Below are 27284 nucleotides of genomic sequence, written 5' to 3'. Positions count from 1 at the left end.
GAACTTTTACATAGCTATAATTGTAGCACAAATTCAAGTTAGTGGCCTCTCTCATCTCTTTACCTTACAAGTATTACTACTTATTGCATATGGTATTAATAATTGTTATTTTTAATGATTGAAGAAATTTCCCGATGTTGATATTGCAGCAGATGTCTCCGTGCTGATGGCATTATTATTGTAGTAGTGGTAATAATAATAATTGGCGTGGTAGTTAAAGGCATGGCTTTCTTAGTCAAATAGACCTGAGTTTGAGTCTTTCCTCTGACCCTGTGAGACCTTTAAACAAGTTGCTTGCTTGTTTGTTTATTCAGTTATTTATATTTTGGCTTGATTTCCTTATTTATTAAATGTGGGCAGTAATAGTACATATTTCATAGGGTTGTTAGGATTAAGCAAGATTTCATATAAAGTGGTAAATACTCTGTAGATGTTACCTATTATTATTAATAGCATTATTTTCTAGGACTGGGATTACTGGGTGCAAGAATATGAATGTTTTGTATCTCTGGGAATGAATTGCCTAGCTGTTTTCTGAAAGGGTTATTCCAGTTGCTGTTGGGAGAATGTGGAGGCATCAGCCTTCAGCTTTCTTATCTTTCTCAATCTTATTTTTTCTTTTCTGCCCTTGTCAGAAATTTAGACCCTGTTGGTATATTTTCTGTGACACAGGGAATGTTGCTGTTACTTTGTACATTGTTACTTGCTAAAGCTAACGTGTGTTCATCAGCACCTCTGCTGCTTCTGACAGGAATCTGCACTTGATAGACATTTCTCTTCCCAAGAAAGGATGACAACCTTGGTATACCACTTTTCAAAAGTTGTTAACATCGGACTTCCCTGGCGGTCCAGTGGTTAAGATGCTGCGCTTCCAAAGCAGGGGCGTGGGTTCAATCCCTGGTCGGGGAACTAAGATCCCATATGCTGTGCAGTGCAGCCAAAAAAAAAGTTGTTAACATCTATTCTGGCATGTGGGGTTTTGGACTAAAAGTCGTTAGTTACTAGAATTCTCTTTTTAGCTTTGCCATTAATGATAAGTATATGTAAATCTTTAAGCTTTGCTTTATGCTTTACTTGTGTTTCATTTCTCCCTCTCAAAGATAGAAATACAAATCTGTTTCTGCCGTTAAATCTGCAGATTTTTATTGGGAGCCAACCATGTATGCTGATGGCATAGAGCAACAGTCCACAGTCAGTAGTCAATTGGTTACACACATCAGTATGTTCCCGTTTACAGTTTCCTGTAATCTGGGTACGGATGTGAAATGAAGTTGGTACTCCCTCTTGTTCTACTTAGGAACTCAGAATTTTTCTGCTCTGCTCAGCAAATTATCAATGTCCTTTGTATCTCTTGGTTTTGTAGCATGGGGAGAATGAAAATTAATCTCACTCTAAGAGTGTGGTTAGTTTGTGGTATAGAGCTGGTGCATGTTCAGAGCTGAGAACCTAGATTATGCTGGAGTTTGAGGTCTAAACTATAGTACTAGTGAGTCAGTAGTTTGGCAGTAGGTCGCTAGATTCAAATAATTGGTTGAAGCAGTTGACTGGGAACCCCTTAGGCAAGCAGAGGTTGATACATGTTAGAAGAATTACAAAATCCCAGACTGGCAGATGAGAACCAGGAGGTAAAGTGCCACTGTAAGGACAGTCTTGTCAGAGGGACAGACGACTAAGAATTCAGGATATCAACAAAAATGGGACGTTCTGACCAAATGGAGCAAAGCAGAAAAAAATAACAGGAGGAAAAAAGCAAACAAAACCCTCCACGTGTACAGCCTGTAGCACAAAGATACCAGTTCAGAGGAAAATCTATAGCTAGCTGACTGTTTAAAATATGTATGCAAGCATACCAGATGGATGTGGAGAGCTATGGTATCAGCTCTTTTCTTTAAGACAAGGAAAAAAGTGCAGAAAGCCTTGTATATGACTTGAATGCTAGACGTGTGAACTTTAATGCACAATATGCCTCTTTTTGACCTGCTTTGAAAAGAAAAGAGTGGAGGAAACGACTGGTCGAGGTTGGTATTCAAGTTGTAAGAAGTATTCAAGTTGAAAGAAGTTGCTAAAGGTAGAAGAATACCTTCTTAGCTTAAGAGGACACGACTGTGTTAGGCATTGTCCTATTAAGGATATTTAAGCAAGCTTTTTTTAAAAAAAAATTTATTTATTTATTTATTTATGGCTGTGTTGGGTCTTCGTTTCTGTGCGAGGGCTTTCTCTAGTTGCGGCAAGTGGGGGCCACTCTTCATTGCGGTGCGCGGGCCTCTCACTATCGCGGCCTCTCTTGTTGCGGAGCACAGGCTCCAGACGTGCAGGCTCAGCAATTGTGGCTCACGGGCCTAGTCGCTCCGCGGCATGTGGGATCTTCCCAGACCAGGGCTCGAACCCGTGTCCCCTGCATTGGCAGGCAGACTCAACCACTGCGCCACCAGGGAAGCCCTAAGCAAGCTTTTTGATCCACAAAATATGAGAGCTAAGGGGGCTCTTGATATTACTTAATATAAATTCTTAAACTTACAAATAAGGAAACTAGATCCTCAGTTAAAGTGACTAGCCGTAGTTCACCCAAGAATTTGGAAGCAGACCTTCTTTACTATTTGAGTATATTTGTAGAAGATTTGTGGCTATTCACGTTTCAGTAACCGATCTTCCTGTTATCAAATTGTCTCCACCTAGTGGCAACAAATATTTTGCAAAGCTGAGTACAACCAACGGGGAAAAAACTGCTGGGGGCCTTTATTCTTCACTGCTTTTCAGGAAGTCAGCCTGGTGACAGTTGTGTTGTTTTGGGGAAGCGAAAGGAGGAGACAGTGTGCCTAATGCTTACTTTCATTTTCCATAACTTTATAGGAATTTGTAAACTCTTTATACTTGAATTAGGCAGCACATTTATCGTTGACCATGTAAGAAGTTCGTGTGTTAAGCTTGTACTGTTTTCATGTACACACACACACACACACATATAAGCATATATGTATATATACTCACACATACTCTTTTTCTCTCTCTTCCCATCTTTGTGTAATGAGTTAAAAGATAGCATGATAACTTCATCAGTGGAGAATAGATGAACTAAACAATAAATGATGTTGGGACAATTGCCAGTTATGTTGGGGTAGGGCTCTGTGGAGGGGAATAGGTCCCAACCTTTGTAAAAAATGAAATTCTGAAAGTATTAGAATAAAGTATGGGTGGATGGTGGATACTGTTTACAACTTTAGAGTATGGATTAGCTTTCCAAAGAAGCCATAGAGGAAAAAATAAATACATTAAAAATATATAAAAAATAAAATCTATGGCCTAAAGAAGCCAAAGGCAAAAGACAACAAAACGGGGGAAAATATTTAACAGTCATGACAAGCAAAAGGTCCATTTCCTTAACAGAAAAAGTTCTTACAAATTAATTTTTAAAAAAACTAATAGAAATGGATATGAATAAGTAATTGACAGACCCCCCAAAAAATGGCCAACAAAGCTCTGAAAAGATACTCAGCTTCATTCATGGTTGAAGCCTTGCAAATTAAAACAACAATGAAATATCATTTCCCACCTATCAGATTCGGCAGGCTTTTTAACAAAGTGTTGCTAATTGTTAATTGGTAAAAGGGTACATTGGTCTAGCAATTTAGCAGTATTTGTCTGAATTTAAAAAGTTACCTGCCTTTTGATCCAGTAATTACACTTTTAGGAATTTGCCTAGGCAACATCTTATCTAGTATAATTTTCTGTCAAATGTAAAGTCAACAAAACATACATTAAACTAATAAATGAATGAATGAATGAATGGTAAACCACATCTTTATTGGGGGACAATTTCAGGAACTTATAGTATCATTTGGAAATGCCAGGAGTTTCCTAAGGTCACTTAAAACTAATCTTTAGCTAGAACAGTTCTCAACCCTGGCTATACATAAAAACCATCTGGTTGACTTTCTAACCATACCAAGAGCCCCAGAAATAATGATTCAGTTGCTCTGAAATGGGACCTTGGTATCAGAGCTCTCCAGGTGATTCCTGTATGCAGCCAAATTTGAGAACTACGTCTCTAGAGTAAGATTGTTTTTCCGGGCTTCCCTGGTGGCGCAGTGGTTGAGAATCTGCCTGCCAGTGCAGGGGACACGGGTTCAAGCCCTGGTCTGGGAAGATCCCACGTGCCGCGGAGCAACTAAGCCCGTGAGCCACAGCTACTGAGCCTGCGCGTCTGGAGCCTGTGCTCCGCAGCAAGAGAGGCCGCGATAGTGAGAGGCCCGCGCACCGCGGTGAAGAGTGGCCCCCGCTTGCCACAGCTGGAGAAAGCCCTCGCACAGAAACGAAGACCCGACACAGCCAAAAAAAAAAGATTGTTTTTCCTGTGAATACATTAATTTTCTTCTGGGAGAAGATAAGACTTTATTGGGCAAGTAAGCTGAAGTTCATATTTTTTCCACCTTATCCCACTCTGGCTTTCTCTTATAATTTGGATTCAGCTGGTACGTTAGTTTCCTATTGCTGCTTTGACAAACTACCACAACATAGTGGCTTAAAAATAACACAAGTTTGTTATCTTACAGTTCTGACAGCCGGAAGTCCACAGTGGGTCTTGGGGAATTAAAATCAAGGTGTTGACAGGGCTGTGTTCCTTCTGGAGGCTCTAGGGGAGAATTCATATCCTTTTCATTTTTAGCTTCTAGAGGCTGCCTACACCCTTTTGGCTCATGAATTCTTCCATCGTCAAGCCAGCATTATAGCATCTTCACATTTCTTTGACTTATACCTCTGCCTCCATCACATTGCCTTCTCTCTTTTAAGGACCCCTGTGATTACACGGGGCCAAATCCAGATAATCCATAAACTCCCCATATCAAGATTGTTGATGTAATCACATTGGCAGAGTCCTTTTTGCCATGTGTGGTAACATGTTCACAAATTCTGGCCATTATTCAGCCTGCCACAGTTGGAGACCTAATTCAGAAGCCACTAAAAATTTACAAATGGAACATTTTATTGTATTTTAAATTGATATCATATTGCAGCCCAAAGGAAATTAGCTTTTATATGGTAAGTTATGATTAATGTTTATTGCCCCTCAGAAACAATCTGCAGTTTTTCTTTTATTGTTAGAAATGTGGGTTGGATACGCTAGGCATTCTTGTTTCTATTACAAAATCAATAATAGCTATCATATAGTCTTCACAGAATGGTACAAAATAGGTACATACTTTATTTCAGCCCTGGCAGGATTTTTTTTTTTTTTTTTTAATAGAATTCAGGACTCTTTTTTTTTTTTGAAGTTTATTTATTTATTTATTTATTATTTATATTTGGCTGTGTTGGGTCTTCGTTTCTGTACGAGGGCTTTCTCCAGGCGAGCGGGGGCCACTCTTCATCGCGGTGCACGGGCCTCTCACTGTCGCAGCCTCTCTTGTTGCGGAGCACAAGCTCCAGACGCGCAGGCTCAGTAGTTGTGGCGCACGGGCCCAGCCGCTCTGTGGCATGTGGGATCTTCCCAGACCAGGGCTCGAACCCGTGTCCCCTGCACTGGCAGGCAGACTCTCAACCACTGTGCCACCAGGGAAGCCCTGGTGGCGCAGTGGTTGAGAGGAAGCCCTATACTTTTACAGGAACCCCTATACTTTTATTCCAAAGTATAAAATTCCAAAGGATTTTATACTTTGGTATTTGTAGTATCTCTGAAGAGTAGTTTATAGCAGGGTTGAGGTTCACCATTAGGTTTCTTCCTATTGCTGATGAGTTGTTTTCGAACCAGCTGCAGATGATCCATAAAGATTGATATATGGTGGGATAATTTTAACTACTTCTCTTCCTACACCTGTGAGTGCAGTTAACAAGCCCAGAATTTCCTTTGACCCTTACTCCACTTTTTCTTTTTACACTGCATGTTCCTTTCTCTTATAGTTTTGGCTAATATAAGCTGAAATTTCCCACCAGAACCTTTCTTGCTTCAGATGGGTTTATTCTTCTGGATGACCTTGCATGTACCTTATGTGCAACAAGTCCAGAACTGAATTCAGCTTCTCATCCCTTCCTAGAAGATGCATACCATTTCCTGTTTAAAAAACATTTAAAATATTTTTTTATTGCTGTAAAATATATACTATGTAAAGTTTACCATTTTTAATCATTTTTAAGTGTAGTATTAAATAGCATTAAGTACATTAACACTGTTAATGTAACTATTACTACTATTTATTTCCTGAACCTTTTTCATCATCCCACACTGTAACTACTCATTACCAATCCACCCCTGCCCCCAGCCCCTAGTAACCACTATTCTACTTTCTATGAATTTGACCATTCTAGGTACTTCATATAAGTGGAATCACAATCTTCATTCCTTTGTGTTTGGCTTATTTTACTTAGTATAATGTTTTATTTATTTATTTAATAGTTTAATGTATTTTAATAGCAAACTTACAGGAACAGCACAGAAGACAGACAACATTAAAAACATGTACTTTCAGGTAGGACAACTCAGAAAAATATAGTGAATGGATGGAATCTACTATATGATAAGAATGCTACAAACACTATTTAGTTGCAGTCAGTAAGAAATTTACTCGTTTTAAAAAAATCCAAATGCTGGCATTGTCCAGAAAAATTTAACAGCTTTATTTATAATTGTTATAAAGTTGAACTGCTGAGACATTTTGACTTGCATTAATGCTTTATGTCCCCTCATTTGTATTAAAAATTCACACACAAATGAAAATGGAAAAACTGCCAGTACCTGATTTCTGTCCCCTATTTTTCCAGTCATGTACTTAGGTACTTTTTGACCTCATTGGGTGGGGGGTGGGGGGAATCTAACATTCAGAACTACCAGTAACAGGAGGATAGTGTTCTTTGATGTGCAAAAGTTTTTAATTTTAATAGTCCTGTTTATCAGTTTTTGCTTTTGTTGCCTATGCTTTTTGTGTCATATCCAAAAAATAATTGCTGAATTCAGTGTCATGAAGAATTTCCCCTGTGTTTTCTTCTAAGAGTTTTATAGTTTTAGCTCTTACATTTAGATCTTTGATCCATTTTGAGTTAATTTTTTTATGTGGGATAAGGTAGGAGTCTAACTTCATTCTTTTGCAGGTATATAGCCATTTTTTTCCAGTAACTTTTGTTGACAAGACTGATCTTTCCCCATTGAATGATCTTGGCACCCTTGTCAATGTAATTGACCATAATACATGAAGATTTACTTCTGGGCTTTCTATTTGATTCCATTGGTTGGTCTGTATGTCTGCCTTTATGCCAGTACCAAATTATTTTGAATATTGTAGCTTTGTAGCAAGTCTTGAAATTAGGAAGTATGAGTCCTCCAACTTGTTATTTTTCAAGATTATTTTGGCTATTTGGGGTCCATTGAGATGCTATATGAATTTTAGAGTGGGTTTTTCAATTTTTGCAAAAAATATTGTTGAGTTTTTGTTAGGGATTGTACCGAATCTGTAGATTGCTTTGGGTAGTATTGTCATCTTAACAATATTAAGTCTTCTGGTCTATGAACAAGGGATGGGATATCTTACCATTTATTTGTCTTTAATTTCTTTTAGCAGTGTTTTGTAATTTTCAGTGTACAAATATTTTTTCTCCTTGATTAAATTCCTAAGTATTATTCTTTTTGATGCTTTTGTAAATGGAATTGTTGTATTGATTTCCTTTTCAGACTGTTCATTGTTAGTATATGGAAGGTCAACTGATTTTTGTGTTGATTTTCTTTTTTCTTCCCCTCTGCAACTGTTGAATTCATTGATCAGTTCAGTTTTGAACATTTTTTTGGTGGAATCTTTAGGGTTTTCTACATATAAGATCATGGCATCTGTTAACAGATACTTTTAGTTCCTTTCTAATTTGGACGCCTTTATTTCTTTTTCTTGCCTAATTGATCTGGCTAGAACTTCCAAAAATACGTTGAGTAGAAGTGGTGAAAATACCATTTCCTGTTTTGTTAACTCACTTTCTTAGCATCAACATCTTAGAAAACCCACAAGCTTGTGGCTCTACTCTCCTCTTTTCTTATTTCCTATATCCTATGTATTTTATCTTCTCAGTATTTTTCAGCTGTGTCCCTCCTAAGTCATTCTTATTATTACCAGCCCCATTGTAGGCATTTCTAATTTGGATACTAGCCTTTAACTAGTATTCTTGCCTCCCTCATCCTCCACTGTTGCCAGAGTTGGTCTTTTTGTCCTAAATGCAAATCTGATCTTGTCATTGCACTGTGAATTTCTCCTGACATCTTTGCATGACATATTGAGCCTCCCTGATCTCACCCACGGTTTAATTCTTCAGCCTCACTCTGTGCCACTCCATTTCTCCCTCTTATCATCAATTTAATGGTGAACTACTTGGAGTTTCACAAACACCGTGCTGAGTTGTACCTTTGCTTAATATGTTGGTCCTTCAGGACTGCTTTCCTTTCCTCAGTTGGTTAACTTCCACTTAACTGTCAACTCTCCTCCTCCAAGGAGGAATGTCTTTCTCTAGGTTTCTTTGTGCTCTTGTAGCATTTATCAAATTGTGTTGGAAATATGTTCAGGGCCCACTAGCCAGTAAACTCATGGAGGGTCTCATTTCCATCATGTGCTGTGGTAGCTCTCAAATGTTTCCTAAACTTTTGAACTCAACTGTTTTTCATTATGGGTCTGTTAGCTTCTCATATGGGTAGGCAGAGGGACAGAAGGAGAACCAGGCTGCTGCTGATATAACTGGTGTTGGCTATTAATAGCCCTTGATAGGTGCTTTCTGAAGTCTTGGGGAGAGACTGAATTGGGCCATTAAGAAAGTATCTGTGGGAGTGGGGAAAGTGAAGGAGTGGTGTTTGAGGAGATGAGATAGTGATGAGAAGTATTATAGGAGGGCACAGATCACACTAAATTATCTAGATCTGCATTTTAAATGCTTTAAAAAATTTTTAGAACATTTATTTTTCCTGTAACTATAACTTAATTTCATATAGAGACCAGCAAACATTAAGTCTGTTACCAATAGTACTCAGAAACTTAAGACTGGATAATGAAGATATGGAAAATCACCTTTGAAAGGTTCTTGCTTTGTGTTCCACAGTGTGGAAAGATATAATCCAATTAGGAAGTGATTATATTACCTTTTAAAATAAAGCTATTGGGTTACCAAAAGTAATTTAGCTTTTTATTCCAGATGTTTAGTACAATGACAACTTTTCCAATAAAGAACACTTTCTTTGTGTTTTTAGAAGCTTACAGAAATTAGTGTCTGTCTTACAGCTGTAGCTTTAGATTAAACTGCTGTGAGTGGCTTTTATGAGGTGATGCTTATTGCAGGCAATGTTATGATGACAATTGGATTGCTTACTCAGAATTATTTCTCCCTGGTTTGCCTAGTCTTGAATAAATTTCTAAACTCTTAACACCTGTATCCTGTGAGCAAGCAGTGTTTTAATTAAGGAACAAATCGTTTGCTCTTTCACATGTTGTATAATGTAATGCAAGAGGAAAATAAAACTTCTAAAGGTTGGGAGAGTTAATTTGATGTGACCTTTATTTACTTTCTGTTCAGAGATGGCAATAACTGTGGAAGAAAAAGATAAATTTCTTGTTACAAAAAAAGAGTTTCATAGCTTTTGTTTCGTAGTAGAGAAGCAAATCTCAAATGAAGAAAAATGCTTTATAGGAAAATGGGATAATCTAAGTAATTTAAAAGTGATTGTATTTTCTGATACATGGTTCACAGTTTAAAAAACAAATTAAGGAAACAAATCATATACAGGATAAAGACAGAAGTATTGGCTGTGAGGAGTTAGTTACATAGTTACTTTTACTTTTGGCAGTTGTGGTAGGCTGAAAAATGGACCCTCCAAAGATATCCACATCCGATTCCCGGGAATCTGTGATGTTACATTATTTGGGGGGTGGGGGTCTTTGCAGATGTCATTAAGTTAAAGATTTTGATATAAGGAGATTACGCTGGATTATCTGGGTGAGCTCTAAATGTTATTACATTTGTCCTTGTAAGTGAGAGGCAGAGTTTACATGCAGAAGAGGAGGAGGCAATGTGACCACAGAGGCAAAGATTGGAGTGTTGTGGCCACAAGTCAAGGAATGCCAGCAGTTACTCTAGTCTGGAAGAGACAAGGAACAGATTCTCCCATAAAATCTCTGGAGGATGCACAGACCTGCCAGCACCTTGATTTTGGCCCAGTGATACTGATTTAGGATTTTTGGCCTCCAGGACTGAGTGAGAGAATTTTCTGTTGTTTTAAACCACAAAACTTGTGGTAATTTATTTCAGCTGTTGTAGGAAACTAATACATCAATCTTTCTTTAAAGTATGAATGGACATTTCTGAATAACTCCATATACCTTAACTCTGTTAACTCTTTGTTCTTTTGGGGGGGTATATTTATAGCTCAAGCACGTTAGACTGTAGTTCTATTTCAAATATTCTGAATAGACCAGGTAATTTTTATGATTAAAACAACTGGTAAGCATTTTTAGGCGCAGAACTTTGAGGTTTTAGCTCAAAATAAGTTATATTTAAAGCTCTTTTTTTGGGAAGAGTGTTTTTATTCATTCTGGAATCTCCCTGGTGGCTACTTTCAATAGCTACACTCTGGTAAGAGTACAATTTAGAGTCCTAAAATTTTACAACACAGTGTCAGCCCTTTTGCCTGTGTATCTGCTGTTTCATAAGAATTCTTCTCTCACCTGCACTACAGAAAATGTACACTTGAGGCTCTTATTGATAATGGAGTTATGAGTTTTTTGTGACCCAGCATGTGTCAGGGAGTCTTTGAGACTTGACACTTTGGTTTATTAGGAGTCTGACCAAAGTGTAAAGACCATATAGATTCTCTGCACTTTAGCCCTGTATCCTTAATGATCAGACAGCAGTGTACCTGGCCTATATTATCTTAATTTTCTCAAAGATTATATATGTGTTTGGGGAAAGAGAAGGATAATCCAAGAAACATCCATTTGAATGCCTCTAAATGTTCTTCAAAGCTGTGGTTCAAGATGCCCTTCTTTATGTCACCTAGTGCCCCTTGTATAAAGAATCCACAAGTTTCTAATGGGATTTGAGCCAGAAATGTCTCTATCTAATATTTCTTTTTTCCCTTAAGCTTCCAGGAACTACTCTTAGTATTCAGTTACATACAGGTGACTAGCAGTAAACAACTGACAAAGATATCTGCCCTTTCTGGCAACTTCTGTTTGTTATAGAAAAGGCCTTAAATAAGTAGTCTTGGGAACGAATAAGCCTGTTGATTGATTTTTTTTCTTTTTTTTAATCACATGAGGCACATGATCAAGCATTCTTGTGTTCCTTTCTAAAATAATAAAATTATTATTTTTGAAAGGGATTTTATGTAAAAATTTTTATTTTTAATAAGTTAGGGGGTGGCTAAGTCATTTTTTCCCCTAGTCTTTTACATATTGGGGCCTGAGAAATAATAATTCTTATTTATTGAAATAAAGGAAATTATATCTTTTCAGTTTTATGAGTTATCATTTATAAAATGCCAGACATTTTATATGAACATCTCATTCAACTTTACCAATGACACTGAAAAGTTTTGTCATTTTGCAGATTAAAAAAAAAAAAGCCTTGAGAGACTGAGAAATTTGCTTGTGGATCTATAGCCAGTAACAGCCAGCGTTAGCGTGCAAACTCAGGTTGATCCAGTTCCAAAAAACACTCTGCTTTCTAGTTGTCTCATTTGTTGTACTATAACAAGGATATCCCTAAAATATGAAGTTCTCTGACTTTATGCTTGAAGAGTATATGGTTTAGTGGATCTGTTTTTCCTTCTAGGGGAGCCAGAGAATGATCTTCGGAGCAAATGCATGGCCCAGTCAAGGAATTTGAGGGTCTTGGAGGTCTCAAAGAGTTGAATGGAACCTGTATTAGTATTGTCCTTAGTTTTTTCATGTGAAACCTGCTATTTGCCACATCTAACGTCTATAGACTAGACACTATGGTTTTTTAATACTCCCCTCAGCCAATTTGAGGATTATAGATGAGAGGTGGGATAAAAATGGCACTTTGGGGAGCCTTTACATTACTTTGCTAGGTACTATTAAGAGAATATTTATGTGAGATGATGTTATGATTAGTGTCTAAGTCCCTAGATGAGTCTTCAAAAGACTAATCCATAATGTAATTGAATTAGTATACAAATACAAATTTTCCAATACTTTAGACATGTAACTTAAGTATGATATGTTTTTAATGGAAAAAATTAAAGTGGAAATTTTAGTTTCTAAGTTGAGGATTCATGACAAAATAATTTTTATATTTATTTAAAAAAATTTGTCACTCTTCCTAAAGCCTGAATTACAAGATATGTTTTACCAACCAAATTCTGTTAGAATGATAAAATTTTGATATCTGTATTTGTTCATATTATCCTGAAAGTAGACAAAATTTCTGGGGCCAGGATAGATTTTACAGTAGTAACCACATCAGTTCCCTTTTGCCCCAGTTCTTCACCCCTAGAGTGATGCAGTGAGAGTGGGATGTTCGTTTGGTAGGTGACGAATCCCAAAAATTTGATTCTAGGCGCTTGTATACAAGTTGCCCACCTCTCCTTCTGAGAGAGGGAGAGAGACCTTTGCTCCCTAATATAAACAAATTTTCCTGGGTTACGGAAGGGGAGGAGGCTAGATTCTTAATCTTTGGACTATTAAATGAATGTTTCTGGGGGAAAAATAAGACAAGTCTCAGAATTTACAACCCCTGGAATGTCTCCATAGTCTCACAGCTGTCCCACCCTGAAATATAAACACATATCCTAGAGAGGTGAATCTGTTATCTATACAGTTATCTATAAGTTTTCAAAGCTTGTCCTTTGAAGGACAGATTTCTTTGCTCAGAAAGCCCTCACCATGCAGAAACATAGAACTATTTTCTCTGCACATAGAAAATAGACCAACTGATAAATCTTCCTTTTTTGTTTTATCTTTTCTCAGGTTAATTTGAATTGACTTTTTTTAGTCATGAAAATATGAAATGTTAAGGTTGCCTAATTTGAGCGCCTTTCTTTATGTAGTCATCACCATTGTTGAGTTGTTCAGCAAATATTTATTAACTATTATATGCTAGGCACATTGCAAGGTACTGGGAATATTGTGGTGAATAAGATAGGTAACTACCCTGCTTTCAAGGAGCTTAGAGGCTATAAAAGTGTAATGGTGAAAAACAAACAAGGGAAGACTTGAGAGAATGACAAAGTTAGAATTTTGTTAGAATGCATGAAGGAGCTAGCTGTGGAAATACCGTGGGGGAAGAGAGCATTCTGTTACAGGTAGAAGGATGGGCTACTGAAAAGATTCTAAAATTAGAATGCGTTTGCCAAGATTGATAAAGATGGCAAATGTGGCTAAAACACAGTCAACAGAATTCAAAATTACAAACATATTTAGGTATTTGGATTTCCTTTTTAATTGCTTAAATGAGGTCGATCACATTATACATTTTGCTCTACAGCTTGCTTTTTTTTTTTTAACTTAATGTATGATGTATACATATGTTGAATTCCATGTCAGTATGTATAACTACATAGTATTTTGTACTATGGGTATATTCTAATTGGCCATATTCCCATTGATAAACATATATGTACATGATTTTTTGCTATTACAATGCTGTGATGACTCTTCATGTATATATATTTATCGCATACCTGTATGAGAATTTTTGTCAGGTAGATTTCCTAAGAGAACCATTATGAGGTCAAAACTTAGGTGCATTAAAAATTTTGACAGATATAGGCTGCTCTGAGTGGTGATGGTTCAACCAGTACAGTACAGTGAGTCCTATTTTTTGATTTGGCCAAAGAGCAGAGAGTTCTTCTGGTGTATTCTTTCATTGGCATCTATTTTTCAGACACTGACTTTTGATTCACAAGTTAATTTTATTAAATTTTTTGAAGGATAAATGAATGGGATTATTTTGTAGTTTAAGGTTACCTTTGTGTGTTAAAATACATGTTGTACTAAAGTTCTAAAAGCTGATGTGTCTACTATTAGACTTATAAAGAATGTGGATAAAATGACATCAGCCAGTAAGTTAATTGTATGTTGATGAAAGGTAATAAACTGAAAAGTAGGGAATGCATTTCCATAGAGATTTCTGTAACAGTCATGTATAGCTCGATTCAACCAGTTTCCATTTCAAAGAGTACATTCTTAATGCCAAAAACCGCAGTTATGCCTTAAATGCCAAATTGCTCTGTCCCCAAAACCATGCCACTGTACACTTCCAATGATTTGAGAATTCCTGTTTCTGCACACCCTTTTAACACCCAGTATTATCAGTCATCTTAATTTTTGTCAGTATTGCAGACAAAAAATAGAGCATATGTAACATTGTCTTGATTTGCAGTTTTGTGATTTGTAGTGAAGTTAATTAAGCACAGTGTAGTTTTGTTGGCCACTTGTATTCCTCTGTTAATTACCCATTTTATCATTTTGCCTATATTGAGTTGTCTTTTAAATTGACCTGGGGGAAGATTTGTTATGTATTATGGATTTTGGCCTTTGTTTATTATGTATGTTGCAAATATTTTCTCCCTGTCAATTGTTTATCTTTTAAATGTGCTTATATCTTTTGTTGTTTTTTGTATATAAGTTTAAAACTTTTATGAGGTGAAATGTGAACTATTTTTAAAGCCTTCTGGGTATGGCATCTTGCTTAGGCTGCCTTCCTAATCCCAATCATATGAAGACATTCTACCCTCTTCTAGCTCTTTCGTATAGTTTTTTAAAAATGTTTAATCCTTCTAGAATTTTTTTATTCATTTATTTGTGTAGGTTCATCTGATTTACTTCAAAAAATTTAAAACTTTTTGTTATCCCTCTGATTTAAAATATCCTAAATTACATAAATTCACATGTTTTTGAACCCTCTGTTTTGTGCATTATCTCATTCATCTTTGTGCATTAATTCATTCGTCTTTTCTTCAGACCATAGTGTTGCTTTTTATTAGGCTTTAATGTTTGATGTAAGGTAAGCCTCCCTGATTATTTTTCTCTTTTAAAATATCCTGGGTGTTCTTGTGCATCTTCTAAGTGAACCTTAGAATCACTTTGTCTATTGATATTTTGATTGGGATTGCCTTACATTGGGTTTTTATGTTTATCCAATTTAGGTCTTCTTTAATGGCCTTGAGTTAAGTTGTAGAGTTTTGTCTTGTCAATATTTTTTGAAATTTACTCCTAAATATTTCATAGTTTTTGTTGCCATTGTGAATGGTTGTGAATGGGAGCTATTAAAAAGTACATTTCTAAGTGGTTATTCCTGGTTTATAGGAAACCTGTGGCTTTTTGACCTTGTTTTCTCTCCTCAAGCCAAACATGTTACTGCTTTTTTTTTTAGATCTAGTAGTTTTTCATTTGATGCTACTGGACGTTCTAGGTAGCTGTATTATCTGCAGCTGATGATTTTGTCACTTCCTCTTCCAGTGTGTGTGTGTGTATGTGTGTGCCTCTCTTTTTTTTTTTTTGTGGTGGCATAATTTAGGACTTCTAGCAGAATGTTGTAGGGCAGTCGTGTTTTGCTCCTGACATTTTAATAGGAATCTTCAGAAGTTTTAACTTTGGGGCTTCTGGCGTATTTCCATCAAGTTAAGGATATTTCTATTTCTTTCTAAGACTTAATTAGGAGTAGTTGAATTTCTTAAGTGGTATAAAGATGAATATAGCATTCCCTAATAATCTAATTTAAAAATCTGTTTTATATCTATGTATGTGCATTTTCTAACTTTTTTTTCCCTTTTGATTATGTCAGAAATTTAGCTATTGGATTAGCTGTATCAGGTTACTAAATTTTGCTTTCACGAACAAGTCCATTTTTTTTTTAAAGCAGTTGTTTCTGTTTGATTTATGCTTTTATAATGATCATTTTTCCCTTTTACTTAATTAGGTTCATATTCTAATTTCTAATGCTTGGTGCATATTTTTTTCCACTCTCCATGGTTTTATTACTTAAAAATTGAAGGTTATAAGTATTTCTGAAGGACATTTTTCTCATTACACATCCCATACGTTTTGGTAAGGTTGTATTTTCACTTTACTAATTTATAAAGAACATATAGTGTCAATTTTGCTTTCCTTTTTAACCCATTCCAGTGTGGCTTTTGCCCCTCAGCTTAACCCCATTTGATTCTTGGGAAGATCACCATCATGGCCCCTTCTTTAGTTCTGTAACCTCTTCTTGTGTATTTTCCCATTTACTTACCTGTCACACTGACCTTTCTGTCTTTCTGACATGTCTGTTCCTTTGAAGTCCTTCCTTGATCCTCTGTTTTTAATAGCTCCTTTTCTCTTCTTGATTATCTAAACCAATGCCCTTTTTTGTATCTCTTATTTAGAACTTAAGAATTTTTAGTTTATTGTGTCATACTTGTGTTTACTGCTATCATTCTTAGCACCGTGTACAGTGCATGGGTTGCAGTGGATAATCAGTATTTGAATGAGTGAGCAAATGATATGTAATCTTATGAAAGGATTGGGGCAGGGAGAGGGACCTACCCAGATATATAGGCCTTTTGTCAGGGCAGATCAATTTTGGTAAAAATACATCAGGAAAATTGATAATCTGGAAATTAAATTCCTTTCAAACTATCCAAGCCTTATAGCCTTTTGTGTAGCTGAGGAGTACATATGCATACCCCACTTTGAGGATTCCTAGTTAAATCATAAAAGATCAGCATTAGGAAATTCTTTCCATTTATATATTATTTAAGGTTCGTTTTTTTCCTTTCTAAATGCCTTCCCTCACTCATTTATTTAACTTTTATTGAAAAGCAGGCTCATTTCTAGGTGTAGCAGAAAATATTAAGATGTATCAAATTATTTAAGTCAGTGGGATAGACATGTAAGCAGCTCTAATGCAATACAAGTAAGTTCAAAGTACAGAAAATACTTTGTACTTTGCATCCCTTTTTTTCTACTCAAGTAAGTATAACCTTTTCCTCTGGCTTGTTCAAGATCTTTTCATTGTCTTTGAATATCTGTAATTTAAAAATGATACGCTGAGGTGTAGTTTTTTTGGCATTTATTCTGCTGGGTATTCTCGGAGCTTCCCAGATTTGTGGTTTGATAATCTGACATTAATTTGGGGAAATTCTCAGTCATTATTGTTTAAAATATTTCTTCTGTTCCTTTCTCTCTTCTCTTCCTAGTATCCCCATTACATGTATGTTACATCTTTTGTAGATATTCCACAGTCCTTGGATATTTTGTTCTGTTTTTCTTAGTCTTTGTTTTTTTTGCTTTTCAGTTTTTGAGGGTTCTGTTGGTACATCCTCTGACTCAGAAATACTTTCTTTAGCTGTATGCAGGCTACTAATAAGACCATCAAAGGCATTCTTTATGGCTGTTACAGTGTTTTTGAGCTCTAATTTCTTTTTAGTTCTTTCTTAGGATTTCCATCTCTCTGCATACATTGCCCATGTGTTCTTCTATGGTCTTTATCCTTTAGAGCCCTTAGCATATTATTCATAGTTATTTTAAATTTCTGGTCTGATAATTCCAGTATCCCTGCCATATCTGGTTCTGATGCTTGCTTTGTCTCTCAAGTTGTGTTTTTGTCTTTTGATATGCCTTGTAATTTTTTCTAGAGCCGGATATGATGTACTGGGTAAAAGGAACCGAGCAAAAAGGCCTTTAGTAATGTGGTGGTGAGGTGTGGGGGGAGGGCAAGGGTTCTGTAGTCCTGTAATTGGTCTCAGAGCCTATGCCTCTGGGCTGTGAACTTCACTAGTGGTTCTTAGTTTTTTTCTAACCCCTTTTAGGCGGGACAGGAAGACTAGAATGGACTGGAGTTGGGTGTTTCCCTTCCCCAGGTCACTTAGGTTCTGATAGTATCCCAGCAGGTTAGGTTCTGGTTAACTAATTTTCCCTGAGGGCAGGACTTGTTAAGAAGAACTAGAGTACTCTGGCATATTTAGAAATGGTTCCTTTTCCCCTCCCTCTGCTGGATGCATGAGGGGATCTTTCTCTGATAATTAGTGTGGGAATCTGGTTGGGCTACTGGAGGTAAATTTCACAGTATTGTGGGGACCTCCCTGTGACTGGGTCCTCCTGGAGTTTTTAACTCTCAGACTTGTCCACACTGAGCTTCCTCCAACCATTTTTCAGTTATAGTTCAAGAGTTTCCTCTCTGACACTGCTTCCTACTGCGGTTTCAGTGCCTCCGTCTGCTTAGATATGTTGAGATTCCCTGTATTCTGTCTCTTCAATTTTGGGGCAGTGATTTGCCTTGTGTCCTCCTCTCGCTTATGGATCCCAGAAGAGTAGTTGATTTTTCAGTCTGTTCAGCTTTTTACTTGTTAGGACTGAACGGTAACTTACATGCAGAACTGGAAATGAAAGTCTAACCTTTTTCTTGTTTAAAAAAAGATAAGCTTACTAAATCTTTTTGTGTAGAATGCATAGGAGTTTTCGTCTCTTTTGCCTGCTCTGCTCTTTGCTTTATGGGTAGTCACTTCTTGAGGGTGTAGTATTGAAAAAGCTTTTGAAACCACATTGAGCCTCCACAAAAGGACTTTGTGATCTACCATATGCGAAGATGTGGAAAGTCAGCATGAGTGCCAGGTATTTGTGGTCCTAAAAAGAGCATTCTGAATATCCTATTGCTGTTTCCCCTTCGGTTATTGAAGCTGTGAGCTTTCAAAGTTTAGCTGTGACTAGATCTTTTCTCAAGATTTATTATCTGTTTCTGTCACTGCTACTAAAGTTATCTTGTCCAAACTATAATGCTAACCTTCTCTCCACAAATTTGAGGGTCTACTTTGTGCAAGAAACATTTCTGTTTTGTTGGGGGTATCTTTTATTCAGAAATATAATTTAGGTGGGTATTGGGCCACAGGTAGACCTAGATCTTCTGTTGTGCTGCAGGGATCTTCAGGCAGTAGGCAACTGGGAAGCACATTCCTGTTGCTGGAAAGAATCCCTAAGATTACTTTGACATCTTATTTCCCTTCTTTGCTGGCTTCAACTCTACTTTCCATCCTTTCAGATTATAATTACTACGTAGGCCATCCATTCTTGTTCCTTTCCTCTTTCGTTGCTCTGTCTATATATTAGTAGTATCAATACATAGACGACTCCCAAATACCAGTCATCAAAATCACAATTTATTCCCATCCGAAAAACAGAAGCTAAATGTCTTTTACATTCTTGGCTTGGGCAAGAGTGAACTGCAGACAGAAATGTAGCTTCTCACTAAACCAAAGAAGAGGAAAGGTTATATATGATTTGGGGGAAGGGTAGAATTTAGGTTAAATTTAAATGAAAAAATATATTGACCTAAAGCAAAGAGGAACTAATGCTAGAGAGCTTATCTGTTCAGTAACTGCCAAAAGTAGAAATTTGAGCTTCCTAAATACATGTAGATAATGTGCTTTAGGCCAGAGTAGAATTTACAGCTTCCTCTGTATATGTGGATTGTGTCTTGAGGCAAAAAACGGAGTTTTTCATTCTCAGATCCCCTTTTGACCCTCCTTGGCCAGGTCACAGTAGAGGTCACTAAATATTGTTCAGATTTATTTACACTGCTGACATGTTCTTAAAAATTGAGATAGCAGTTTTGGTGCTCAGCAAGACTGTATCCTTTTTTTGGTCTAGGATTACCTGCTGTATTATCTGATAAGATGGCATCCATGCAGTAGCATTTAAGACTCTAGCTACCAGGGAACATATGATTGATTGTAATACAGATTCAAACAGAAAGACTGGAAAATTTTTAAAACTCGTGTAGATCCTAGTTTTCCAAATGATGATACCAGGAAGTCCTGGAACTACAACTAACTTGTGAATTACTTCCTGAATCTTAGTTGCCACAGGAATACAAGTATCCAAATCGGATATAATTTGGCTATGTTCAGGAGAACTGGCATCTCTAGAAAGAAGACTTTAAAATATATATATATATTTTGAGGAGAATATTTCATTTGACAGCTCCTATTAATTTGCTGGGGAAGCTTTCTAGAGACAGATGAAAGGAGTGTTCTGTTTATAGTTGGCCCCAGGGTAACAGTGTTGAGACATGGGTTAGGATTTAGAATTCTTAGAAATTCCTCCTATCTTAGTAGTTTTAGTTCTCTGATAAATTCATTATGCTATTGTAGGATTTATGGTAGAAATAGCGGTACATGTATCTACAGGGAAGCTGTATTTAAAGGTAGTTCATTTTGAATTCAATGAATTCTAGAGTTATCTTCAGAGCAGCATCATTGGTAGGTTTGGGGCCATTGTTCTTTCCACACACACACACACACGTGCATGCACACACGCACAAACACCACGCTTTATTTGCTAATATGGAGCAGTGCCTCTTCCAGATATTTTTCTGATTGCTGTATCTGCAGTATCTTTATGAATAGGTCCTTGAAACTTAGAGGCTGAAGGATCTTTGATTTTTTTTTTTTTTTATCTGAAGGATCATATGTTTGTTTTAGTTTGTAGTTTGTCAGTTTTCTAAAGGTCTTCTAACATTTTCTTTCAGCTCTGTGTTGGAAATCATCCAAATTTGCAGTTTTCTGTTCCATTTTTTTTTAAATCCTGTATTTTAGATTTTAACCTATTAAGAAAAAGAGGGGGCAGGTTCTTTTTACATTGCCTCTTGGGTCTATCCCACAATACAGGTTGAACACCTTGAAGTCAGTTTCTTATGTCCCCTGTTTATTGGTCCATTCCTTGTTTGCAGCCTAGAATTTTAGTCTAAGTTTTAAAGGAAGGGCACCAGAAAAGGCTTTATTTATCACCCTGGTTTTCTTGCTTTCTCTAGTCCCTGTTGAACGTTTTGCAAGGTTTTTTTTTCTTTTCTCCAGCCACTTTTCAACTATTTTTATCCATCTGAGGGGCTACAAGTAAATGGAATCATTAATATAAGCCTGGGATTCCTGGACAGTTTCTTAATAGAATGAAATTCAGTAGCGGCCATTAGTCTGTCTGCCTTTTGGTTTTGGAAAGTCTTTTATTGTGACTGTTAGCCCTAAACTGTATCTTAACTTAGTTTCCATTGGTTTACCTACCATTGTAGCAGTCTTAAGTGGTTATGGGTCATTGGTTGTTTTCCTGGGGGAAGACCTTGGGGAAAGGATAGTTCATTTAGGATTCTAGGGGTGGCAGTAGAGGGGAACAGAGGGAATATAGGTAAAGGTGGTGATGCTAAAACATGATAATGTTAGATGCATAAGGAGGGCAGGTTTCAGATAATTTGAAAGCTTTTTTCCTTTGGTGTTTGCTAGAGAATCTTTAAAGGGATGGTACTTTGAAGTTTGGGTTTAATTTTGGGGCCTCAGCATACCAGTCAAAAAGACTGGCCAGGGGCTTCCCTGGTGGCGCAGTGGTTGAGAATCTGCCTGCCGATGCAGGGGACACGGGTTCGAGCCCTGGTCTGGGAGGATCCCACATGCCGCGGAGCAACTGGGCCCGTGAGCCACAACTACTGAGCCTGCGCGTCTGGAGCCTGTGCTCCGCAACAACAGAGGCCGCGATAGTGAGAGGCCCGCGCACCGCGATGAAGAGTGACCCCCGCTTGCCGCAACTAGAGAAAGCCCTCACGCAGAAATGAAGACCCAACACAGCCATAAATAAATAAAAAAAAAAGACGCCATTGTGTATTTGGTACTTTTTGTCCTTTCTTTTCTAGAGCTTCTTTTAGTTGTATTATCTTTGACATGTCCAAAATTACCAGTAAGAGCTAAGGTAGTTATAAACATCCTTGGAGAAATTGTGCCATCTAGCCTGGTAAGCAGAATAACTAGGATTATAATAAGAGTGTATATAGGGGTAGGAGTTCTGCCAGGAGAAGTTTGTATTTTAGATGTAGAGAAACCCACATCAATACACAAACTACATACAATAAGATCAAGTGATGCTTATAAAATTGTGGCTAGGGGGGCTTCCCTGGTGGCGCCTGGTGGTTAAGAATCCACCTGTCAATGCAGGGGACATGGATTCAAGCCCTCGTCCGGGAAGATCCCACATGCCGCAGAACAGTGAAGCCTGTGCGCCACAGCTACTGAGCCTGTGCTCTAGAGCCCGTGAGCCACAACTACTGAGTCCACGTGCCACAACTACTGAAGCCCGCGTGCCTAGAGCCCGTGCTCCGCGACAAGAGAAGCCACCGCAATGAGAAGCCTGTGCACCGCAATGAAGAGTAGCCCCCGCTTGTCACAACTAGAGAAAGCCCGCACACATTAACGAAGACCCAGTGCAGCCATAAATAAATGAATGAATGAATGAATGAATGGTGGCTAGGGACCATGATTTAGTCCCTAGAGTACAGAAATGTTAACCTTTAGCCCCAGAGTATAGAAATGAAGGAGAAAGTCCTCCTACATTAAACAAAATGATCTCTCTTTTAGATAATCTCTTCACGAAGGCTTTTAAAGAGGCTTATGGCAAAGTTTTTTGCTCCAGAGAGCAGATACTGGTCTGTTGGGTCTCTTGTATCCATCAGTTTGACTAGATAGCAATTAGTAGAGTCTGTGCCATCATTTGATCCTCTGAAGATTGAATGATAGAGAAAAGACAGTATTTCAGGAAGGAGAAGTTTTCTGTCACAGAATTCTTTCAACTTGTGATTCTCGCACTCAGGGAGATACTCGAACCACAGGCTACTAATCCTAGGATAACAAACTCTGCTAGATTAGTGACCAGAGCTCTGTGAAAAATTGCTCAGATTTCAGACTACTATTGGGGACACTGATCAGGAATCATGATGGAGCTGAAAGATAATTGTATTTCAAGCACAGAAGATTCAAGGGATGTTTGCTTGCTTGGGAGTCCACTAGTTCTGATAAGCAAAATGAGTGAGTCTTCAAGGTAGACTCAGTGGACAGCTTCAAAATTATAAACGAAAGCCATGACTCACTCAAATTTGAAAAATTTGAACATATTTATTTCAAATTTTTGCTTGCACAAGGGAGAAACTTCATGAGGAAATGTAGCTGTTTGTTGAAGAGACAATGTATATTGAATTTTAGAGGGGGCTAGAATTTAGGTTAAATTTCAGTGAAGTGCTTTTACTTATAAAAGCAAAGTAAGTTAATTGCTCATTGGGTGGGTTCTTGAGAGCAGGTATTTTTTTTTTTAATTAATTATTTTTGGCTGCGTTGGGTCTTTGTTGCGGTGCGCGAGCTTCTCATTGTGGTGGCTTCTCTTGTTGCGGAGCACGGGCTTTACGCGTGTGGGCTTCAGTAGTTGTGGCGCACGGGCTCAGTAGTTGTGGGTCCTGGGCTCTAGAGTGCAGGCTCAGTAGTTGTGGCTCACGGGCCTAGTTCCTCAGCAGCATGTAGGATCTTCCTGGACCAGGGCCCGAACCCGTGTCCCCTGCATTGGCAGGCAGATTCTTAACCATTGTGCCAACAGGGAAGTCCGAGAGCAGGTATTTTTAAATGGTAGCTGCTAAAAGTGGGAAATTCAGCATCCTGGATACAAATAGATCATGTCCTTCATTGTTTATGTGCCAGTGTAGAATATATGCCATACTGTGATTGTGCAAGTTGTGTTTTTAAGCAAGTGTGGTATTTTTCTTTCTCACTATCTACTGGACGACTCTACCTCCCTCAGTGCTCCATTAAATAACTGGAACTCAGAGTGTGTAGCAGCTCCACTTCTCCTCTAACCCACACCTTCCTTCTGTGTTCTATCCCAGTAAAGGATGGTTGCTTTCCTAAAATCTTATTTGACCCTTCGTCTTAGACCAGTGTCGTATGTATCACGTAGTGATCTGTCTGATTCTTTCTCTCTGTCCATGCTTTACTGCTTTGGTTCAGATAGTTCATATCACTAAGGTTTTTTAACAGCCTCCTCATTGTTCTTACTGCTAGTTGCTTTCTATTCTGTCTTCTGCATACTGCTTGAATTTCTTTGAAACTATTTGATCATGTCACTCTCTTGTTTAGAACTGCCAGTGGCTTCCAAACTTATACATACATACATGTTGCTCGACTTTGCCTGGAACCCTGTTTCTTTTGTACTCCCATCCTAGTGTAGTATTTTTTTTAAGGCTGTTTAATCTCCATTTAAGCCTTCCCTGACTCCTTAAATTTCCTGATCCTTCTCTGTAATTCCATATTGTTTTTTCCATGGTTGCTTAGACTCGATCTTGTCAGTTTGTAGTTTAGCTGTTTACACACATTTCTTTCTTTATAGGCTATGAATTCTGAGGCAAGGACCTAGAGCAATTCTGCTTGGCCAATAATAGATGCTTACTAAATACTTGAATGATTGGAGCCTCTTCCTTTGCCCTAGAGGAGTTAGTTGTCTAAGACCATCTTCCTTACATGTATACTAGATCTCGTCCCCCTATTCAAAGACAGGCAGAGAAATTGGCCGTACATTGTTCATTCATAACAAGAGGAAAGTCACAGTGGTGAGAAGACCTTGAAATTGTGTCAAATGGTGAGCAGTAGGAGGAACTAGGACATTTAGCCAGAAGTAAAGAAAAATCAGGTGGAATATGGTAACAGTGTCCAAATATTTGAAAGGCTGTTGTGTAGAGAAATTATTCAACTTGGTTTGCCTCCAGAGGACAGCTGTAAGGTGAATAGGAAGCAGTTTTGGGCTCATCATTAGGAGGAGATAAGCTGACTTATTAGAAAGGGGATTTTTCATGAGTGGAGCTGTGAAAGTAGAGGCAGAATGACCTGTGGCTTAAAGTGCTTTAAAGTAGATTTTGTATCTTTGGCAAAAGTTGGACTAGATGGCCGTGCTGCAGAGTCTGAGATTTTCCTGACATTTCTAAGTTGCATGACTACCAGTTTCAGAAAGATACTTCTTATTTTGGGTGAAGAGAGTTTCCTATACATCAGTAATAATTAAGCATTCTCTGTGTGCGAGCTGTTAGGCATTCAGAGATCAGTGATAACTTCTTGCTCTCAAGTAGCTTGTATTTATAAATGGAAAGATTCTTGAGCTTTTCTTCTTTTTCATTCTTGAGGAGCCAGTGTGTAATTTCTGTTGGTTTTACTCTCAGGATTTACAATGTCTAAAAATTAGTTTTGAGATTTACTTCCCTTTCAGATACTAAAATTGTTTTTCTCTCTTCTTTATTCCTAGCAATGTCTCAGGCTGTGCAGACAAACGGAACTCAACCATTAAGCAAAACATGGGAACTCAGTTTATATGAATTACAACGAACACCTCAGGTAATGTAGATTAAGATAACTTAGGGGAAATATGAGACATATATAAACTGGGATATAGTTTTAGAAAGTGAAAACTTGAAAGAACATAACAGTAATAATAAATTTATGTACAGTTCTAATTTATGTATGTTTGGTTGACACTTCATTTCTTGAACAAATAATTTGAGTGCATATTCTATACCAGGTCCTAAGCTAGGCAATAGGTAAAGTGGTGAATAAAACAGATGTGGCACCAGCCCAGGGAGTTTATGGACATCAAACAAGTAAATTACACATATGAGAAGTTATGTAAAGGGAAGGTCTTTAATGCTGTAATAAATAATAACGGGAGAACCAGGGAAGACTATTTTGAGAAGGTGAAGATGGGAAAGACTGGGAGAGGAACAGGTTTGAAGGAGATAAACATGCTTAAAACTGAAGTCATTTTCAGTTTGAAATGCCTGTAAGACAAGTAGAGATGCTACCTAGGGGTCTGGACTAAATATAAAGTTTTAGGACTTGTCAGTACATTTTAAGCATGAGAATGCCAGAGCACCTAGAGAGATGAGCAGAAGGCCTGGAACTTCATCCAGAGGAGCTTCAGCATTTAGAAATTAAGTAATGGAAAAGGAGCCAGCAAAGGAGACTGAGAAGGAATGGCTAAAGAAAAGTAAGGAAAAATGGAAGATGAAGTGAGGGGATCAAAACATAGGGCAAAGTGTTTCAAGGAGGATGCAGTTACTGTGTTCAGTACTACTGAGAGGATGAGTAAGATGAAGATTACAAAAGTGAGCATTAGAGTTGGCAGTATATACTTGGTGACCTTGACCAGAGTAGATTCACTTGAGTAGGTTCTGCTGTGTTAAAGGGGAGGGGGAGGTGAAAATGAGTAGGTAATGTTTCAGAGAAGTTTGGTTGTGCAGAGAAGCAGAGAAATGGAGGGAAAACTTGAGGGCAACATAGAATCAGGAAGTTATTTAAATTTTGTTTTGTTAATAAGATGAGAGACGGAACCACCCTCACCCTACCCTCCTCTACACACAGCTGTAAGCTCATCATTCACATTTCACTATGCAGCAACCCTATATTAATCTAGGCTGATTTAGTGAAGAGGGAGAGATTGCTGAAGTCTGAGATCAAATAGAATAATCCAAAGAGGTATATACTTGAGAAGGTAGGAAGGAATGGACATGTGATAGGAAGAGGTGTACTTTCTCTTTGTAAGAAGAAAGGAAGATGCTTTATAAAGATTTGGTAGAGAGAAAACGAGAGAGTTCTTTAAATGAAGTTTGAGGTAAGGTAATTAATCTATTGAACATTTAGGTGGTAGGTCTGCAGATAGAAGAAAAGTTGTAAAATAGTGTAGTGAAAAGAAAAATGAGTTTTTAGTGCTATCAGTCTGGTTGTGTGATTCCTCCCTTTTTTTCCGCTGCAGTGCTTGCTATGCAGATGCACAGGTATAGTCATGGAAAATATGGATGGATGGTTTATCCAGGGTTCAGATTTTGCTAGGCAAATTCTAAAGAGGAAGAGGGGAGCAGACTTGATTACTAGCTGGGTCATCATCATACTCTCTGTGTGATTTATAAAATCGAGGTTATAATTCCTAAATCAAAAGTTTGTGTATATATTAAACTAAGTAAAATACAGAAAGTGCTTTATATAGAGAGGTTGAAACATAATGGATACTTGATAATGGGCAATATCTATAGTTTTGATGTCTTTCCTTGTGGGGTCATCAATCTTTGACCCTATAGAGAAAACACAAGTACGACGGAGAGCCAGTGGAGACAGGAAGTGTCAGTAACATATGGGAAGCCCCTTATTCTACCTGCATCTTCCTTTTCAGTGGCCACATACTAGACCTCTTTCCTCAGTCCATAGGAGCCTGTGTTGGTGCCTTTAGAGCTACATAATCTTTGTTCTCAGTGCCACCTTGTGGGAAGGGTGAGTAGTGGTAGTGGCAAAGAAAGTAGGAGTCACTAATCTGTGCATTTGGGAGGTTTGTCCTGAATTCTGCATTGGAACTCCAAATGCATTTTCGCACTGAAAACGTTTTTAGACATGACAATTAGAAATACTAATACTTTTTATACTTCAGAGGTGCTATGGTTTAAATCAGTTTGTAGGTTAGCTTGAGAACCTGACCACTTTGTATAAAACTGCTCTG

At 37.6% G+C, this 27284-nt stretch overlaps 1 protein-coding gene and 1 pseudogene across 10 annotated transcripts in view; both read left to right on the top strand.

The window, feature by feature from the left end:
• The window catches only part of LOC309666366 (reactive oxygen species modulator 1 pseudogene), a 263646-nt pseudogene that overhangs the window by 99266 nt on the left and 137096 nt on the right, over positions 1–27284 (top strand). The gene's annotated exons all lie outside the window — the stretch shown is intronic.
• Positions 1–27284, top strand: part of RNF2 (ring finger protein 2) — a 96792-nt gene that overhangs the window by 18983 nt on the left and 50525 nt on the right. For all 9 annotated transcript variants that reach the window (XR_014266948.1, XM_082473388.1, XM_082473386.1 and 6 more), the window contains exon 2: positions 25047–25135. Coding sequence is in view for 8 of the 9 variants with exons in the window: in XM_082473388.1 (XP_082329514.1) it covers positions 25049–25135 (87 nt within the window). In the remaining variant the exon portion in view is untranslated. The remainder of the gene's footprint in view (positions 1–25046; positions 25136–27284) is intronic.

This window comes from Balaenoptera physalus (genome assembly GCF_965194825.1).
Source record: "Balaenoptera physalus genome assembly, chromosome: 1".
NCBI classification, from domain to species: domain Eukaryota; kingdom Metazoa; phylum Chordata; class Mammalia; order Artiodactyla; family Balaenopteridae; genus Balaenoptera; species Balaenoptera physalus.
The sequence above is the reverse complement of the archived record's forward strand: the minus strand, read 5'-3'. Positions and strand labels throughout refer to the sequence as shown.